At 42.5% G+C, this 21,224-nt stretch overlaps 1 protein-coding gene across 4 annotated transcripts in view; it reads left to right on the top strand.

The window, feature by feature from the left end:
• The window catches only part of MAST4 (microtubule associated serine/threonine kinase family member 4), a 742,993-nt gene that overhangs the window by 327,841 nt on the left and 393,928 nt on the right, over positions 1 to 21,224 (top strand). Inside the window, exon 1 of one of the 4 annotated variants that reach the window (XM_040340024.1) lies at positions 8,475 to 8,764. The exons of the other annotated variants lie outside the window; for them this stretch is intronic. Within the exon in view, the coding sequence (XP_040195958.1) occupies positions 8,726 to 8,764 (39 nt within the window). The 5' untranslated portion in view covers positions 8,475 to 8,725. Of the gene's footprint in view, positions 1 to 8,474; positions 8,765 to 21,224 lie in introns of those variants that run through there. 4 annotated transcript variants of the gene reach the window in all.

Genomic DNA, 21,224 nt, shown 5'->3' with positions numbered 1-21,224 from the left:
AGTAAGGGGTTAAATGTGTGCCCTGCATAGTTTCTAACTGTGGGGGAAGGGGACTGACTGGGGGAGGTGACCGATCTGTGTCCCTATGTACAAGAGACACAGCATCGGTCTCCTCTCCCTGACAGGATGTGGATCTTTGTCCTTGTCTGTGTATCCACCGATCGCGGGCACCTGGCGGACATTGCGGCCGCCAGGCATGCGCAGCGGCGCTTCAGTGATGTGCCCCCCCCAGTGCCTGGAGGAGCGGAGGACGTCCATAGACGTCCTCCCGGCAATTGAGAGCCACCTTGTGGCCGTCTTTTGTCAATTCCCAGGATGTAAAGTGGTTAAAACCTTCATGACCAGGCCATTTTTTTTCTATTCAGCTCTGCGCTACTTTAAATGGTAATTGCACAGTCATGCAATGCTGTACTCAAACTAAATTTATACCCTTTAATTTTCAATCAAATAGAGCTTTCTTTTGGTGATATTTAATCTCCACTATGTTTTTTTGCGATATAAACAAAGAACCAAAATGTTGAAAATCAATATTTTCTACTTTCTGCTATAAAACATATCCAACACATAAAAAATAAATAAAAATAATAATAATAAAAAAAATGTCTCCATAAATGTTGTCCAAAATGTATTCTTCTACATGTCTTTGGTAAAAATATAAAATAAAAATTCTCAAAAGATTTATATTGATTGGTTTGCGTGATATATGCAAATTTGTAGCATCCACAAACTATGGTGTAGATCAGGGTGCCCAACCAGTGGCCTGTTGGCTTGATGCTTCCTTTATAACACCTGCTCCCGTCATAGGTGGAGTAATACCAAATGCACTCCGGCGATACCTAAATGGAAGGCTGTTAATAAAGGTACGTTTTTTACTAAAATTACAGTGTGTATATATGGGCATATCTGTTCTGCAATGATTACTGGACTGCTTTCAAACTGATCCCCAAGTACAGTGCAGTGTACCTGCAGCATACCTGCACTGAGCCAGAGACTTCTGTTATAACCTGCAGGTTTAGTGAGCTTTCAGAACATTCAGCAGTGAGTAGACTATCCTATATATCATTTTGTATTTTATCTATAGTTTCAATTTAACCACTTAAGGACCGCCGCACGATGATATACGTCTGCAGAATGGCACGGCTGGGCACATGAACATGTGTGTATATATACGTCTCCTTTAAGAGCCCAGTCGGTCCGAAGCTCCGTGACCGCGAGACCTGCGGACACGATCGCCGCCGGTGTCCCGCGATCGGTCACCGGAGCTGAAGAACGGGGAGAGGTGAGTGTAAACAAACCTTCAACTTTCTTCTCTGTGGCAATGTCAGTGATCGGCTGTTCCCTGATATACGATCACTGACATCACACGTCCAGCCCCACCCCCTACAGTTAGAAACACACATGAGGCCACACTTAACCCCTACAGCGCCCCCTAGTGGTTAATCCCTTCACTGCTATTGTAATTTTCACAGTAACTAGTGCATTTTTATAGCACTTTTCGCTGTGAAAATGACAATGGTCCCAACAATGTGTCCGATGTGTGTGACATAATGTCGCAGTCACGAAAAAAATCGCTGATCGCCGCCATTAGTAGTAAAAAAGAAAATTATTAATAAAAATGCCATAAAACTATCCCCTATTTTGTAAACGCTATAAATTTTGCGCAAACCAATCGATAAACGCTTCTTGCAATTTTTTTATTTTTTTTACCAAAAATATGTAGAAGAATATGTATCGGCCTAAACTAAGGGAAAAAAATAATTATCTTTTTTTGGAGAGATTTATTATAGCAAAAAGTAAAAAAAAATATTTAAAAAAATTCAAAATTGCCGCTCAAAAGCGCAAAAAATAAAAACTGCAGAGGTGATCAAATACCACCAAAAGAAAGCTCCATTTGTGGGAAAAAAAGGACGCCAATTTTGTTTGGGAGCCACATCGCAAGACTGCACAATTGTCAGTTAAAGCAACGCAGTGCTGAATCACAAAAAGGGGCAAGGTCCTTAAAGGGTCACTAAAGGAAACATATTTTTTTTTGCTGAAATGACTGTTTACAGGGTATAGAGACATAATAGTTAACCGATTCCTTTTAAAAATGATTAAAAATAGATAAAAACCAATCATATAATGTACCTGCAGTTTAGTTTTGTTGTTGCTGTTGTTTCCTGGTTCTCTGATGTACAGAGCCAGAGAGCCAATAGAGAGCAGTGAAGGTTTTGCAAAATGAAACTGGATTGGTGTTGAGAGGTTTTAGACACACAGGCCCAGATCCACAAAGCAGTTACGCTGGCGTATCTATTTATACGCCGCGTAACTGCTAGGCTGCTCCGGCGTATCTTTGTTTTGTATCCACAAAACAAGATACGCCTGAAGCTGGGCTAGATCCGACAGGCGTACGTCTTAGTACGCCGTTGGATCTAAGGTGCATATTTACGCTGGCCGCTAGGTGGCGCTTCCGTCGATTTCCGCGTCGAGTATGCAAATTAGCTAGATGCGCAAATCCAGAAACGTATGTCCGGCCGGCGCATTTTTTTTACGTAAGGCTTTTTTCGGCTTAACGTTACCCCTGCTATATGAGGCGTAGCCAATATTAAGTATGGACGTCGGGCCAGCATCGAATTTTCCGTTGTGTACGTCGTTTGCGTAAAACGTTCGCGAATAGGGCTTTGCGTAGAATGGCGTTCACGTCGAAAGCATTGGCTTGTTGCGGGTTAATTTGGCGCATGCGCACTGGGATACCCCCACGGACGGCGCATGCACGTTCAGAAAAAACGTCATTTACGTCGGGTCAAGACCTATTAACATTAAACACGCCGCCATCTCATCCATTTGAATTGCGCGCCCTTACGCCGACACAGATACACTACGCCACCGTAACTTACGGTGCAAGTTATTTGTGGATACGGGAAATACGCTGTAAGTTACGGCGGCGTAGTGTATCTGAGATACACTACGCCGGACGTAAAGAAGCGCCGCGCTACGTGGATCTGGCACACAGTAATCACACCTCCTTGATTATTCACCACAGTGAGAAATCTCCCAGTACTGTGGTGATCAGGAAACAGACAACCAGGAAGTGTCCAGAACAGAGAGGAATTACAGCAACATCAAAGCAAAAACGAACAATGAGGACATGAAACCAGGACTGCAGTAAGGTAAAGGAAGCTATTTAGCTAAAAAAAAAATTCCTTTAGTGACCCTTTAACCTGCATATTGGTTCGGGTCTTAACCAGTTAAAGCGGGATTCCACCCGCAATTTTTTTTTTCAAGTCAGCAGCCACAAACCGTGTAGCTGCTGACTTGTAATAAGGACACTTTCCTTTCCTAGTCGCCCGCGATGTCGGTTCCCCGACGGCGATCGCTCCGTCCTGCCACCTCCATCCTTACTAAGAGAAACAGGTAGTGAAGCCTTACAGCTTCACTGCCCGTTTCCTACTGCGCATGCGTGACTCGCACGGTGCTTTGTGAATGGGCGGCTGCCTCCTGGGATACACACAGTTCCCAGAAGGCAGCGCTGCTCATTCACAAGAAGACACGGCGACGTAGGAAGAGCCAGAAGATCCACCGCGGTGAAAGAAGAGGCAAAAGAGCTACTTCCGCATAGAAACCGCCCTTTCAGGTAAGTATATAAAAAGGGTTGAACTCCACTTAAAGTCTTGATGGCGGCACATCCTGTAACAGCTAGTCCATCCTTAGACACCAGACCTTTTTATGCCTCTGGTCTTTCTTTATTCCTTTTAAAGTATTACTAAACCCACAACAGTAAAAATCAGTCTGTATTTGCAGTAAAACATGCTTGTTGTACTCACTGTGGAACCTAAGGAGTTAATGCTACACATTGTGTAAAAAGATGGTTTTATCCTGTCTTCTCTGATCCTCCCCTTCTTCCAGTGTCCCCAATATATCTCCTAATAGTACAGAGCCTTTTTAGGCACTCTGCACATGCTCAGTATGCTGTGCATTGCTAGAGTTTTTTTTTTTTTCAAATGTATTTATTTTTGGGAGGCTGTATGTGATCTGCACAGGGCCATTTGGCACTGTCCAAACAGAGGGTGAGGATTTCCTGCAGCCTCATAGGACAGTCAGAGCAGAATAACAACTCCTCCTACAAGATTTAACTAGTGCACGGCTGGACACTGATAAGACCCCTATATACTGCTGATGTGAGAGGGTATTTCGTAGAGATGCACCAAAATTTTGGCGGCCAAAACACATTTTCTGCATTTAGGCAATAGAGAAAAAGGTGCCGAAACACACGATTATACCACGATTTTGCCGTGCTAATGGTGTGCAGATATACTGTAGCCATTAAAGAGCCTACATCATAAACATTTTATAATGCAGTTATGTGACTCAAAAACAATCAAATACGGTATGTAATAGGGGTGTTATTGATGCGTTCTTGTTTTCAATGCATTTCATCAGGGAGGTTTTTTTTTAACTGACCAAAAACGCAGCAAGCAAGATTTTTGATGCCACAATGGACCAGTGTGAAAACGTACATAGAATTTCTTTATTTTGGTGCGAAAGGTACCGATGATGGCAGACAATAAATTCATATTAATCTAAAGTGGTTGTACACCCTGTGCAACTACTTTTACCTACAGGTAACCCTAGATTAAAGTGGAGGTTCCCCCTAAAAAAAAATTCTAACAATACATTGAGAAGACTGATTACACTGCGGGTATGCTGTTTTTTTTTTTTTTTTTCCGTACATACCTCGTTATCGCCGTTTCATCCCTCCGCTTCCGGGTATGATTCTTTCGGGTCTGGGTGTTCCTAGTTGATTGACGTTCCTCCGACCGACGCATACTTGGTGTCACGACTTTCCGACAGAAGCCGAACGTCGCTGCGCAGGCGCCGTATAGAGCCAACTCTATACGGCGCCTGCGCAATGACGTTCGGCTTCTGTCGGAAAGTCGTGACACGCAGTATGCGGAGGAACGTCAATCAACTAGAAACGCCCAGTCCAGCAAGAATCATACCCGGCAGCCGAGGGATGAAACGGCGATAACGAGGTATGTACGAAAAAAAAAAAAAACCCCAGCATACCCGCAGTGTAATCAGTCTTCTCAATGTATTGTTAGAATTTTTTTTTAGGGGGAACCTCCACTTTAAGTCTTACCTGTAGGTGCCGGAAATATTTCCTAAACCTCCACGGTTTAGGAGATATTTACATTGGACAGCGGCGAGGGCACACTTTAGAAACGGCGATCATGCCGTTTCTAAAGGATGGTAATGCTGTGAATGGCAGCTCCTGCGTGCATGCGCGGGGTGACGTTACGCGACTCCGGCCAGTCACAGAGCCGTCGTTCGCGGCCCCGGAAGGAAGAGGGGTGAAGAATGGATGCTTTATGCAACAGGAGACAGCGGTGATATCGCAGGCTTCGGTTTCAGGTAAGTGACACATAATGGGCTACTATGTGATGCGTAGAAGCCCATTATGCTTTACCTTTGCATGGGAAATAAAGAAGTAAAACCCCATCATGGTTTTCTTCCTCTTTAAATGCTTGATATTAAAAATTTGAATATAATACAATTTTATATATACAGGGCTAGATTCAGATAGGTTAGCGGATCTCTATCTGATTTACGATCCGCCGGCACAAGTTTTTGAGGCAAGCACTGTATTCAGAAAGCACTTGCCTCTAAAGTTGCGCCGGCGGATCGTAATTCCCCCGGCGGAATTCAAATTCCGCGGCTAGGGGGAGTTTACTTTTTAAATCAGGTGCGTCCCCGCGCCGATTGAACTGCGCATGCGCCGACGGCTAAATTTCCCAGCGTGCATTGCTCCAAATGACGTCACTAGGACGTCATTGGTTTCGACGTGAACGTAAATTACGTCCGCCCGTATTCGTGACCGACTTGCGCAAACGACGTAAACAATTAAAAATTTGACCCGGGAACGACGGCCATACTTAACATAGGATACGCCGCATATAGCAGGGGTAACTATCCGCCGGAAAAAGCCGAACGCAAACGACGTAAAAAAAAAGCGGCGGGCGTTCGTTTCTGAATCGGCGGAACTCCTCATTTGCATATTCCTCACGTACAAAAAAACGAAACTCCACCTAGCGGCCGGCCTGGAATTGCAGCCTAAGATCCGACGGTGTAAGTCACTTACACCTGTCGGATCTTAGGGAGATCTATGCGGAACCTGATTCTATGAATCAGGCGCATAGATACGACGGACGAAACTCAGAGATACGACGGTGTATCAGGAGATACGCCGTCGTATCTCCATCTGAATCCGGGCCACTGTGTTTATATATATATATATATATATATATATATATATAATTTTTTTTTTTTAAACTGTCATTTTCAGTTTAGTCCCCACAATTTCCATTCGGTGCGCCTCTATTTAGCAGTTTGTTTATAAAAATAATTGGATTTCCGTGTTCTGTGTTCCGTGGGAGATCAGATGTAGTGAATGCAGGCTCTTGGGATTGGTAACACTTTAATTCCATTTAATTTCCGTCCTGCTTATATGTTCGCATTGTCTTGATAAAGAAAAGGAAAAAAACGTATGCTGCGTACACACGGCCGAAAGTTCTTGTCGGAAATTCCGATCGTCTGTATGCAATTCCGCCTCACAAAAAAACATGCTCGGAATCAAGTCGGCGCATGCGGGGGAGCATTGAACTTCATTTTTCTTGGCTTGACGTAGTGTTGTACGTCACTGCGTTCTTGACGGTCGGAATTTTGCGTGACCGTGTGTATGCAACACAAGTTTGAGCCAAAATTCAGTTGGAAAAAAATCCACGGTTTTCCTGTCGGAATTTCCGACCGTGTGTACGGGGCATTAGAGAGAGTAAAAGGCTGGCCATACACTATTATTTATTTATTACAGATACTACTATAGTGCTGTTTATCCACTTAAGGACCCCTTCACACCGATATACGTCGGCAGAATGGCACGGCTGGGCACATCCACGTACGTGGCTCTTTAAGCCCAGCCGTGGGGTCGCGCGCGCTGTGGACGTGACCCGGTCCGAATCTCAATCTCAGCTTCCCCGTTCTTCACTGTGGCGCTGTCATCGATCGTGTGTTCCCTTTTTATAGGGAAACACAATCGATGATGTCACACCTACAGCCACACCCCCCTACAGTTAGAAACACATATGATGTCACACAAAACCCCTTCAGCGCCCCTTGTGGTTAACTCCCAAACTGCAATTGTCATTTTCACAATAAAGAATGCATTTTTTGCTGTGAAAATGACAATGGTCCCAAAAATGTGTCAAAATTGTCTGAAGTGTCCGCCATAATGTCACAGTCAAGAAAAAAATCGCTGATCGCCGCCATTAGTAGTTAAAACATTTTTTTTAATAAAAATGCAATAAAACTATCCCCTATTTTGTAAACGCTATAAATTTTGCGCAAACCAATCGATAAACGCTTATTGCAATTTCTTTTTGTTTACCAAAAATAGGTAGAAGAATACGTATCGGCCTAAACTGAGGAAAAAAAATGTTATATATATTTTTGGGGGATATTTATTATAGCAAAAAGTAAAAAATATTGAATTTTTTTCAAAATTGTCGCTCTATTTTTGTTTATAGCGCAAAAAATAAAAACCGCAGAGGTGATCAAATACCACCAAAAGAAAGCTCCATTTGTGGGGAAAAAAGGACGCCAATTTTGTTTGGGAGCCACGTCGCACGACCGCGCAATTGTCAGTTAAAACAACGCAGTGCCGATTTGCAAAAACTGTCCGGGTCCTATAGCTGCCGAAAGGTCCGGGGCTTAAGTGGTTATTTACGCCACTATCTCTCTCTCTCTCATATATATATATAATTTGTGTACATCAGTAGAATTTTGTTTTAAAATTTTCATGTTTGGAATGTTGGTTGAATTTTCTAATTGTTAGTGGGATCAAATGCCTTTGCTTTTATCGGTAATGAGGAGAAAATTTGAAGGAACACAATAATGTTTTTTTTCTCTTTTTTGAATGACTGAATTATAACAGTGTCTGCACTTTTCATTCAGGAAATTCCATTTATTCCAAAACTTAGTGTTTAAAACAAGTTACACTTCCAAACAACATTCAAGTACATCTGAACAGCAATATTGAATGTAGTGATTAGGTTCTTCCCGGGTATTTGCGGCTGTAATTAGCTGTCAGGAGTTGTAGAGCGCGGACTTGCTTTGTATTGATGATATCAGAAGGTGTGCTGCCTGTGGAGTAGATTGCCGGGCGCACAATGTTACATTGCATTCTCTTTGGCATGGAGAAGAGGAGCCGGATTCGTCTGTTCTGCTTCCCTGGCCAGCTGTGCCCCACTTTCTCTTCACCAGTCACCACCTTCTCCTCTGAGGTGTCATTGCACATTTTACCCAGTTGCTTTGACCTTCCAGCAGTCCCTCAAAGTGCTTGACCTGCAGCAGTTCGCTGTCAGCACAGGATGGCAGCCGTATTGTTGTGAATCTAACAATACTCCCAGGATTTCCTCTAATAGCTGCTCTTGTGTGTGTGTGTGAGACAGTGTGTGTGTGTGTGTGTGCGGTGCTACGAGCCGCTTGCTACACTGTACTGCATGCATTCATGATCTCTGAAGTTGCTGGAGTGAATAGCTGAAGCCTGGTCAGCTGACGCCCCCTCTCCAATCAGATAATCCGTGATGTAAGTGTTTAGCAGCTGCTAGGATGTGAATTGGTGTGGAGAAGTCTGAGGTACACTGTACTCTACACAGCATGGCTAGGAGGATCCTCTGCATGGAATAGAGCAATGGATGAGTCCAGCATCCTTCGGAGGAGAGGACTTCAGGTACGTACCGCTCACATTCCCATTCCCATTCCCATTCATTCCTTTGACTTTTAAAGTTGCTGCTGGCTTGTGTTCGCTGGCAGAATGAGAGATGGAATTTGTACTTTGGCCGTCTGTGTGCTTTACATTGCAATGAGGTTTCCCAGCTCTGAGATTTGCGATATCTATCATGCCGATGTTAGTCTGACTTCTGTATAGGAAGCCAACTCTGTGACAAACTATAATACCGTGACTACTTGTTGTTCTATGTATTGCCCAGAGCTTTTATTTTCAGAAAATAGGTGCAGGAACTCGGCACGACCCGTTCACATTTCACAAACAGACAGTAGAAGGGTCTTAACCCCTTCCATACCAGGCACTTACACACCTTCCTGCCCAAGCCAATTTTCAGCTTTCAGCGCTGTCGCAATTTGAATGACAATTGCGCGGTCATGCTACACTGTACCCAAATGACATTTTTATCATTTTGTTCCCACAAATAGAGCTTTCTTTTGGTGGTATTTGATCACCTCTGCGATTATTTTATTTATTTATTTTTTTTTTTGCGCAACAACTAAAAAAATACCGAAATTTTGGAAAAAAAATTAAGTTTTTATTTTTTTTTCTGTTTTTTTTTTTTGTAAATAAGTAAGTTTTCTTCTTCAATTATGGGCACTGATGGGCACCAATGAGGCGGCACTGATGGGCACCGATGAGGCGGCACTGATGGGCACCGATAGGCGGCACTGATGGGCACCGATAGGCGGCACTGATGGGCAACGATAGGTGGCACTGATGGGCAACGATAGGCGACACTGATGGGCACTCATAGGCGGCACTGATGGGCACTCATAGGCGGCACTGATGGGTACTTATGGGTGGCACAGATGGGCACTGATAGGTGGGCACTGGGCATATATGGGCACTAAGAGGTGGCACTGGATGGCACTGATGGACACTGAGGGGTGGCACTGATGGCATTGCTGGGCATCATTTGAGCCAGTGCCCATGTTGTCAGTCAGTGCCCATTTGTGGGCACTGATTGGCATCGATTGTGTTTTTTTATTTTTTATTGGTGTTTTTCTTGTTTTTTGCTCTATTGAGCACCGGGGGGCACTCCCTGGTGGTCCAGTGTTGGCATCCGAGGGGGGCTGCGCTGATAAACAATCAGCGCGAACCCCCCCTGTCAGGAGAGCCACCGATCGGCTCTCCTCTATTCGCGTCTGCCAGACGCGAGTGAGGAAGAGCCGATCAACGGCTCTTCCTGTTTACATTGTGATCAGCCGTGGTTGGACACGGCTGATCATGTGGTAAAGAGCCTTCCGCCGGAGGCTCTTTACCGAGATCGGAGATGCAGGGTGTCAAACTCGCACCCCGCATCACCGATCGCCGCGCTGCGTGCCGGCATGAAATCCTGCAGGACGTCAACAGACGTCCAGTCAGGATTTCACAACCACTTCCCGGACGTCAATTGTATATTGACCGGGCGGGAAGTGGTTAAAGGGGCATTAAATTCCAGGATTGCATTACACACAGAGTGCAGAGCTGTGACTTGTAAACATAGAAACCAGACTTCTGTGTTTACAAGTGATTGTGGTGAGCAGGCACCAAAGGGTCTGAGCCAGAGGTGGTGGAACTGAGTTCCCCCTGGAAAAAAGCCCTGATATTGCCTATTGCTTTTATTATTTTACAAAGCAATAGTTATTTTGAAAAGTGTAGGCGCACCAATTTTATGTTGCAAGCTGGCTGACTTGTTAATTTTTTTTATTATTTTTTATAATTTTTTTTTAGAAGTTGTAGGTGTTTGCCTTTTAATCTGGTGAAATGTAATAATTTATCACATCGAAGAAGGGGTGGAGATGAGATGAATCTCATGATATGGGGAGTCTGGCTCATATATAGAAATAGAACAAGTAAAATACAGATCTTAATCTTCTTTTCAAGCCGGTAACGCTTGTTCTTGTAAACACTCATTTGTCTGGTAAAGCAGCCCAAACATTGTAACGGGAGCAGCGTGCCTTCTAGAATGTTAAGTGTGAGTCCAATGTTGTCATTCTTCTCCAGTGGTCAGTCTTTGCCTTGGACCTCCTTTTTTTATTCTTGTTAGCCAACCTTTTTTATTATCACTACTTGTATAGATATGGAACGTCGTATAACTGAATTGCCCAGAAAAGTGGAGTTTGATGTGTTTACGAAGTGAAGTTTGAATGAGCTGACTTCCTTCTGCAGCACAATGAACATGTGTTCCTGTTAGGACGTGTCTTCAATTGTAAGAGACTTCCGAAAACAAAACACATCTCTTCTCTGTGGAGTGTCACACAATGCAGAATCCCGATCCTTCTGCAAGGGAGGAAACAATGGCACTTTGTCCGGGAAAACAGCCGAGTTCACAATTTCTCATGCCGCTGGAAGTTTTCATTTTGTTGTGTCAACAATTTTCAGAAATGGTGCGGTGATTGAGGCTGAGATGTGGCGTTGGCTGACAGATGTGACTTAAGGCATTTAAACAATTGGATGATGTCATAATGTCCCTCTAGTCAATGTAATAGCCCTCAAGGAGCTTTCTTGCAGTGTATGTGGCTGGAATGTTCAGATGGGAACAATGCTTTGAGCCAATGTTGGTGTGATATCATTAATTATCCAGATGAAAATAGTGATACTGGGGCACATCCCACGTGTAAAGCAATAAAAAATAAAACTTGCACTTTTTATGTTATTGATATTTATATACATCCTCCTCTTGGCAGCATCACTGTGACATCCATCTGACCCCCCACCCCTTATTGGTGACCCCAGTGGTTTAGGCGCCCCAGGTTCAGATGCAGCCCTCTGCAGTGACACCTAACGGCAGCAGAATAATCCACATCTGTTTTTACTCTTGGGGAATTTATGTACTCTTTGGATGTATTGAGCCAAGATGGTGTTTTTTTTTTTTAAACAATGTACCATTGATCTTATATTTGTATACGATTGATACTTAATATTTTCATATTTCAGAATACGATTTTGAACCTGAATGTTTGCACCCCTGAAGAAGTGGCAAGTCTCGAAACGCGTCGAGAATTGCTACATGTTAAACAATGTTATAGGTTTTATCATGCATCTCTATTTGGTCCTGATCATTTGGTCTTTCTTCTACGTGTATTTTTTTTACTCTGAATAATGTTTTATAGTATGTGATACACACCTGGCCCTGAGACATGCTTGATGGTACACCTACTACAAGTGGTCTATGTCTAAACTATCACTAGTGCTGGTACCCTCTAACTGTTTTTTCCCAGCATTGTACTTGGCGTTTTCCCTAAACAGTTTCTGCCTACTACCAGATAGGTCCTAGGGCCTTAAATTTTCCAACACTTTACACAGTCACCACAGATTCTCACTGTGCTGGGGCACCCTTAACCATCCTATACCGCGTGTGAGATTTCCATCTCCACGCTGGGCCTATGCTCCCCCAACGAGTGAATTTCTTGTGCACAGACCAATATCTCCTGACAAAGCTACCACAAGTAGCGAAACTAGTAGAGATTGTGATCTATATGACCCCCTCCGCCTCATCGTCGCCCTCAGATTAGGGCTTTATACCATCTCTATGATGTGTTGGCTGGTCGTATAATCTATCTGTTTTACATTACTACTGATGTAATTTTAAAATTGTGTACTCCTTATCTCCTTTATGTTATTTTTAATAAATTGAACCTTTTTTACCTTTACTATATTATTCCTGCTTAACTGATTTACCTAGTACCGATATAGTCCACCTGCCCCTATCTACCCCTTCGGCTTTTTTGGGCCTCTGGGGTCCCAATGAACCCTATCTCTATTCAAAATTACACTAGGATGATGGTACTTTAATTTCATGTTATCTTTTCTACTGAGAGGTCTCCTTATAAATCCAATGTTTTATAGTAACCAGGGCTTGACAAATTTGCTTGGAATCTAGGAGCCAGGAACGTGCCCCGTCCCGCCAAGCTCGCGTGCAGAAGCGAACGCATATGTGAGTAGCGCCCGCATATGAAAGCGGTGTTCAAACCACACATGTGAGGTATCGCCGCGATTGGTAGAGCGAGAGCAATAATTCTAGCCCTAGACCTCCTCTGTTTCTCAAAACATGCAACCTGTAGAATTTTTTAAACGTTGCCTATGGAGATTCTAAAGGGTAAAAGTTTGTCGCCATTCCATGAGCGGATGTAATTTTGAAGCGTGACATGTTGGGTATCAATGACACGCACGGAGACAGGGTACCCCAGCTGTGCCGCGCCTGGTCGCTAACTCTATTTGCAATTGCGACCTGGTGCACAGGGATTGTCGAGCCCTGTTTTATTCCAGGGGTGGTCTAACTTAATTTCATTGTGGGCCGCATCAGCATTATGATTGCCTTCAAAAGGGCCTTGTGTATCTGTAAGATTAGATGTCTAGCGCATCCCCTCCCTGTCAAGGGCCACCCCACCATCAGAAGTTGAGTACCCCACTTTCCTTTACATCACAGTGCACCGCCCTTTCCTTATGCTGCTGATGGGAAGAAGCTGGATGCATTGCTTGAAAGCAGAACGTAAGGGTTTGGAGTAGGACCAGAGTAAGGCTGGAGCTCTCCGGCAGCTGCAGGAGAGGTGCGAGGGCAACATGAAATGGCCTGGAGGGTCAGGAGGACTCCCATCCCTCTGAGAGGAGTCAGAGGCTGTATATGCATGTCTGCAGGAGGCAGATGTCATTGGTGATAGAGCAGCAAGACGCTGACAGGAGTAAGCTAGGTGTGTGCTTAACTCTAGGAAACTGGTTGTTCTGAGGAACAGAAACTTGGACCTAGGCTAAAGGCCTGAAACAGCCGGATGGCAAACTATTGAGTTGGCAAGATACATGAATGGTGGAACATCTGCGAGGGCTGCTAATGTATTTGAACTTTTGTGCTTTTAAATAAGTGGGCTACCAGGCCCTTAAAAACTCAGTTCTGGACTGGCGTACTCACTGGAAAACGCACCTATCGCTGGAATCTAATAACCCAGGGATCGACAAATCCCGGGCGCCAGGTCGCCATGGCGACTAGAAAGTGTCCTGGTGCCATCTGGTGTGAGCTGGTGCCATCTGGTGGTGAGCCGTTGGTATTACAAGTTATTACCACCAGATGTGAGCTGGCGCCATTTGGTGGTGGCCGTTGGTATTACAAGTTAAGCATTACAAGTTAAACAGCAATTCTAATGTCATTTTTCACTATTTTCACTGCCATCTTCTTCCCTCTAATTAGAACCCCCAAACATTATATATATTTTTTATCCTAACACCCTAGAGAATAAAATGGCGATCATTGCAATACTTTCTGTCACGCCGTATTTGCGCAGCGGTCTTACAAGCGCACTTTTTTGGGAAAAAATTACACTTTTTTTTATAAAATAAGACGACAGTAAAGTTATCCCCATTTTTTTTTATATTATGAAAGATAATGTTACGCCGAGTAAATTCATACCCACATGTCACGCTTCAAAATTGCGTTTGAACACAGTTTACATATGCGGGCGCTGCTCACGTATGTGTTCGCTTCTGCGCGCAAGCTCATCGGGACGGGGTGCGTTTTCTGGCTCCTAACTTTTTTAGCTGGCTCCTAGATTCCAAGCAAATTTGTCAACCCCTGTAATAACCCCAATCTTACTATATATATATATAGCAGAGAATCTAGAGAAAAAAATGGCGTTGCTACAATATTTTATGTCATGGAGGGATGGGACACATGACTTTTTTTTTTTTTTTTATCGCTTTTATTCCTATTACAAGGAATTTATACATCCCTTGCAATACAAAAAAGCATGACCAATCCTCTTTATTGAGAGATCTGGGGTTAAAAAATACCCCAGATCTCTCATTTACCCTTAAAAAATAAAAATACGTTTTTTACCTTTTAAGAAAAAAAATCCTGTTTATCTGCTCGAGGACCAGAAGTGACATCAGAGGTCGCTCTTGTCCTCCAGGAGCATAGACCCAAGTGAGGGGTGGGGGTTTAAGCTCAGAATTTGCCAGGGAATGGGCGGGAGGGGGCACCTCTCCCGCCACCTATAAAAGTGATCTTGCGCCCCTGGAATCACTTTTATCGGACAGACGGCCCCCTAACTAAAAAAAAAAAGATGCCGGGGTTATGGTAGCTAACTGGAGTCATTCTCATTCTGTCACCAATAGGATTAATGCTCACCCTAAGTTCTGAATCTGATTGGTGACTGTGGAAAAACACATTTATTGTACCTATTGTTTAGTAAGTATAGTTGATGTTTTCCTTTCTGTAATTACTTTTTGTGCTTATGGCTGCTTTGCTTTAAGTGTTTTTGATTAGTGTGCTCTTAATTGATATTTCCAAGTATTTCCCAGGTTTGTTTGATTATATAGGATACTACTATTTCTTCAGCCTTGGCCCATAACCATACATTATCAACGTTAATCATTCATCTGCCAGTTAAATGCCCAACATTGCTATTCATTTGAGGTTCTTCTGTAGTATGTTACTATCCTGGTGAGTTTGAAAAGAAAATCCTACATCATTTTATGTTATTAGTTAGATGGGAACATTACTTTCCGTTCAATTAACAGCTTATTAATAAAAACATAAAAAAACTGAAAAGAACTGGATGCAATTTTGATTCTTGTGCTACAACACTGCTAACTTCCGCCTTTTTGTAAACATCGGATAACATTGTGTTGTTCCTTAATGGGCTGCGAATAGGCCAAGTAATATATTGATCTAAGAAATGTTGCTGCTATTATTATGGCTTGCATAATTTACAATAATAGTGCTATCCTTGTGAAACGCGTATTATAATGGTAAAAATATGAGCGAGTGACCTTAATATACCAATTATTAAGAATAACTTCACTTTTGTCGAGGGGAAACATCAATTTAAATTGCAATGATTTTAGAAAACATTGTAGTAAATATCCAAGTTTTTTTTTTTTTTTTTTGCTGTGAAAGAATTGCTGTTTGTTACACCAGACTGAAATGCATGCTCATTCCAAATAGTAGGGTCTGGTTCATTATAATCACCTGGTGCCCTGACAGTGTTCTGATGAGAAAAGCTGCATCCTTTTAGAAGTATCTTAACCCTTATGGCGCGTACACACGGCCGTTTTTCATGATGTGAAAAATTACATTTTTTAAAATTGTCATTAACCACTTGACCACTGGGCACGTAAACCCCCTTAATAACCAGACCAATTTTCAGCTTTCGGTGCTCTCACAATTTGAATGACAATTACTCAGTCATACAACATTGTACCCAAATGAAATTTTCGTCCTTTTTTTCACACAAATAGAGCTTTCTTTTGGTGGTATTTAATCACCGTTGGGTTTTTTATTTTTTGCGCTATAAGAGAAAAAAGACTGAAAATTCTGTAAAAAAAAAATCAATTTTTCTTTGTTATAAAATTTAGCAAATTAGTATTTTTTTCTTCATTCTTTTGCATAATGTGAAAGATGAAGTTACGCCGAGTAAATAGATACCCAACATGTCACCCTTCAAAATTGCACACGCTCGCATTGCGGGGCATTGCAGGGTATTGCGGGGTATTGCAGGGATTGCACAGTATGGGGCAGAGTATTGTATGTATTGGGCAGGGATGGATGGATGGCTGGATCTGTGACTGCATGTGTCACAGATCCAGCCCACTCCGATCTCTCCCCTCTCCTCTCACACTGTACCGTTCGGTACAGAGAGGGGAGGGAGGAACCGGCGTCATATGATCACATGACGCCGGTTTGTTTACAAGTGATCGCTCCGTCATTTGACGGAGCGATCACGTGGTAAACCGCCGCTATCAGCGGCGATGATCCGTGATGCACCGGGTCAGGACCCGGCGGTCACGGACACTCCTGTGTGCACGCCCCAGGGTGCGCGCGATTCTGGGAGGACGTCATATGACGTCCTCCCAGAGTTAAGGAACCACCCTGCCGCCGTTATTCTACGGTGTGCGGTGGTTAAGTGGTTAAAAACGATCATGTGTAGGCTCCAGAGCATTTTTCATGACGTGAAAAATGGGCATTAGAAATTTAGAACATGCTCTAATTTTTCACGTCGTTTTTCACTTTGTCGTTTTCCGCGTCGTGAAAAACGGTCATGTGTAGGCTTTATCGACGTGAAAAAAACGTGCATGCTCAGAAGCAAGTTATGAGACGGGAGTACTTGTTCTGGTAAAACTGGTATTTGTAATGGAGATGGCACATTCGTCACGCTGTAACAAACTGAAAAGCACAAAGACTGAAAAGCGCAAATCGTCTCTCACCAAACTTTTACTTACACAAATTCAGCAAAAGCAGCCCAAAGGGTGGCGCCATCCGAATGGAACTTCCCCTTATTAGTGCCGTCGTACGTCACCGCGCTTTGCTCGAGCATTTCTTTTTCACGATCGTGTGTAGGCAAGGCAGGCTTGACAGAAATCGCGTCGTCAAAAATATTGTTTTTTTTCTAGGACATTAAAAATGGTCGTGTGTACGCGGCATCAGGGACTAAGTCACCAAAAGTAAAATTCATATTGCGGTGAATGCCTAAAATTTGATGTGTGTCTTGGACTTTTAGGAATATTTGTAAACCAATCACAAAAGCAGGAAGCAGGTTGCCATATCGCACTCAGTTTTACAGAAAATTACAGCATAATAATTAAAATAGCTGCAGAATGAAAAGGAAAGGTAATTTTTACTCGCAATAAATTACAGCAGGGTTTGTGTAGCAGTTGTATATATTATTGTGGCTATATTATTTTCCACCAAAGTGTAGTTACCCTTTAGGGCTGGCTTAAGCTCTGCGGTTTGCTGTAATGTGTTTTTCCGCAATTCACAGCAATGCATGATCATTTTAAAAAGGTTAAGGCCATACCACTTTGTAATAACAATGGCTTCTTCCTGAAGAAGCAGGTTTTGTCCTGTGAAACGCGTAGACGATCTTTGTGTGTTGGAACCTTTGATAAAATATCACATCAGGGATAATACTGGTCACATTTTGCTGTATTATTTTGATGATAATCTGCAAGATGATAAAATAACACAGTAGCACATCTCTTTCTATGTCAGGGATCCTCAAACTACAGCCCTCCAGCTGTTGTAGAACTACACATCCCATGAGGCATTGGCACACACTGACATTCACAGACGTGACTAGGCATGATGGGAATTGTAGTTCCTGAACAATCGTAGTTTGAAGACCCATGATCTATGTTGTCTTGCCTGTTTAGGGCTGTCTTTTTAATTCTTTTTAGGAGCGTACATATTGAATAAAGTTTTTATACAGTTATTTTTGGGCTTTGCCCTCCCGTTGCTTTAATAAAAACTTGGTTAAAAAAATAAGTGTATACATTTTTTTTATTTTTTGTTGGTGTGGTACCTTTTTAACCGCTTAAGGACCGCCTCCTGCACATTTACATTGGCAGAATGGCACAGCTGGGCACATGCACGTTAAGGTACGTCCTCTGCTAGTGCCCAGCCGTGGGTTGCGGGCGTGTGCCCGTGACCCGGTGCGAAGCTCCCTGACTGAGACCCGCAGACCCGATCGCCGCTGGAGTCCCGTGATCGGTCCCCGGAGCTGAAGAACGGGGAGAGCTGTTTGTAAACACAGCTTTCCCCGTTCATCGATCGTGTGATCCCTTTTATAGGGATACACAATCTATGCCGTCACACCTACAGCCACATCCCCCTACAGTTAGAAACACATATTAGGTCATACATAACCCCTTCAGCGCCCCCTTGTGGTTAACTCCCAAACTGCAACTTCTATTTTCACAGTAAACAAGGCATTTTAAATGCATTTTTTGCTGTGAAAATGACAATGGTCCCAAAAATGTGTCAAAATTGTCCGAAGTGTCCGCCATAATGTCGCAGTCACGAAAAAAATCGCTGATCTCCACCATTGGTAGTAAAAAAAAAAAAATAATAAAAATGCAGTAAAACTATCACCTTTTTTGTAAACGCTATAAATTTGGTGCAAACCAATCAATAAACGTTTAGTGCAATTTTTTTTTTTTACCAAAAATAGGTAGAAGAATACGTATCGGCCTAAACTGAGGAAAAAAAATAATGTTTTATATATTTTTGGGGGATATTTATTATAGCAAAAAGTAAAAAATATTGATTTTTTTTCAAAATTGTCGCTTTATTTTTGTTTATAGCGCAAAAAATAAACGCAGAGGTGATCAAATACCACCAAAAGAAAGCTCTATTTGAAGGAAAGAAAGGACGCCAATTTTGTTAGGGAGCCACGTCGCATGACCGCGCAATTGTCTGTTAAAGCGACGCAGTACCGAATCGCAAAACCTGGCCGGGTCCTTTAGCTGCCTAAAGGTCCGGGTCTTAAGTGGTTAAAACCCTTTATTACCTTGTCTTTGTTTAGTGATTTTCTATAATATGTATGCACTTCCTAATAACTGGGCCATTAATCTTGGTTTCAACTGACCCCCATAGCCCTCAACTGTCCTGATTTGGAACCCCAACTCTCTGTCCTTCTTTAGTCCTCAATTGTCTCTCTACTCCCCACCTCCCAATACTTACCTGAGGTCCCTCTAGCTCCAGCAATGTTGTAGGAATGTCTTGACTTCCCGGGACTCCCCTCATTGGCTGAGACAGCAGTGGGGTGCCACGGTCTCCCGCTGCTGTCAGTCAGTCAGCTAATGAGAATAGAAAGGGGGCAGGGCTGGGAAGGAGCTCTGTGTCTGAATGGACACAGGGAGCTGTGACTCAGGTCAGGTTACCCCAAAGCAAGCTGCTTGCTGTGGGGTCACTCAACAGGAGGGAGGGGCCAGGAGCACTGAAGAGGGACCAGAGAAGAGAAGGATCCGGGCTGCTCTGTGCAAATCCACTGCACAAAGGAGGTAAGTATAACATGTTTGCTTTAATAAAAAAACAAGACTGTACAATCACTTCAACTGTTATAGCTTGATGAATCTGGTAAAGTGTGTTTTAATATACTAACCAACTGTGCAATGTCTCCCATATTTGCCTGTATGGGAAACAGTGGCATGAGGCTGATGAGCCTATTCCTGTGAATGTGTTTTCAGGCACCATTTTCCTTTTTGATTGGAGTAGTAATTGCCTGGTGTCAAAAATAATTGATGGTGTAAAATAAAGCTTAGTGAGCAGTAGGTGGGAAGGCTGACACTTTTCTCAATGCATGTAAATATTTAATCAGCCAGATGGATCTTTTGATATGTTATTAATACTACCTTAGCAGGGGGCTTTTTGAGCATAGACGTCAGAAGTGATTTTAGCCTCAGGATCCCGACACCTCAAGTGTCACTCATATTAATGCTATTCCTAAAGTCTGTTTGACTGTGTGGCGGGGGGGCTAAGAACAGGCAAAGACATGTTTATGGCCAGATTTGGGTATACTTGGCACTAATTAGAGGCATATACCCAATTCTGGGTCAGCTAATGATGTGATCTAAAATATAAATATAAAAAGGGCAGGTGAGCCTCCATTGAGCAAAAATGCTGCCACTTCCCCAATTATTACAATTTCCCCCATGGAACTTGGAAGTCATATCTAGTAAAAGCAATTGCACTTTATTGTATGAAAAATCTTTAAAAGTCATAAATAAGGAGATTTTACATCAATGCTCTGGTATTCTAAAAACATAGTTGTGCACCCCTGGAAAGCAGAAAAAACAGCTGGTGTTGTAGTAAATATAGAATATTTAACAGGATTTCTTTCTGCCAGAAATTCTCCAACACGTTTCAATTGACTTCCACAATCTTCATCAGGGAGTAACGGATACCTTTATGAAAAATGAAACAGACATAAAAAAATAGTAACAAAATATAATGTCAAAATATTATATAATTCTGCTGAGATTTAGATTTTGTTACTGTTTTATGTCTGTGTAATGTTTCAATGTTACCCCCTAATGATGGGGTTTCAATTGACGGGGTAACAGGTATCACTTTAAAATATGAAACAGACAGAAAATAACAAAATATAATATCAATATATAATGTATTCTGCTGAGATTTATTATATTTTGTTACGATTTTACATCGGTTTAATTTTTCATAGAGATCCTTGTTACCACCGAAGATTGTGGAAGTCAATTGAAATGCATTGGAAATTTCTGGCAGAAAGGAATAAAGAGCATCTTAAAGATTCTTTATTTAATACAACACACGCTATTGTTCTGCCTAAATTCTGCACAAATATGTTTTTATAATGCCAGAGCATTGCTGTATACTCATTTCTTTATATATTTTTATTTTAAACCAAGACTTTTCATACAGTAAAATGTAATTGCTTGTACTTATAATTTATGTTTTTGCTGCAAAAAAAGTTCCATGGGAAGTTTCTCTGTTTCTCTGTTAGCGAAAATGTCTCCATGTCGAATTGACAGATGACGGCTAAAAGTTGAAATGCAAACATAGGGCTAGATTCAGCATTGATTTACGCCGGCGTATCTATACGCCGCGTAAATTCAAAGCTGCGCCGGCGTATCTTCTTTCTGTATTCAGAAAGCAAGATACGCCGACATTAGC

The sequence above is a fragment of the Rana temporaria genome, chromosome 1 (genome assembly GCF_905171775.1).
Source record: "Rana temporaria chromosome 1, aRanTem1.1, whole genome shotgun sequence".
Lineage (NCBI taxonomy): Eukaryota > Metazoa > Chordata > Amphibia > Anura > Ranidae > Rana > Rana temporaria.
This window is presented reverse-complemented; position numbering and strand designations above follow the sequence as displayed.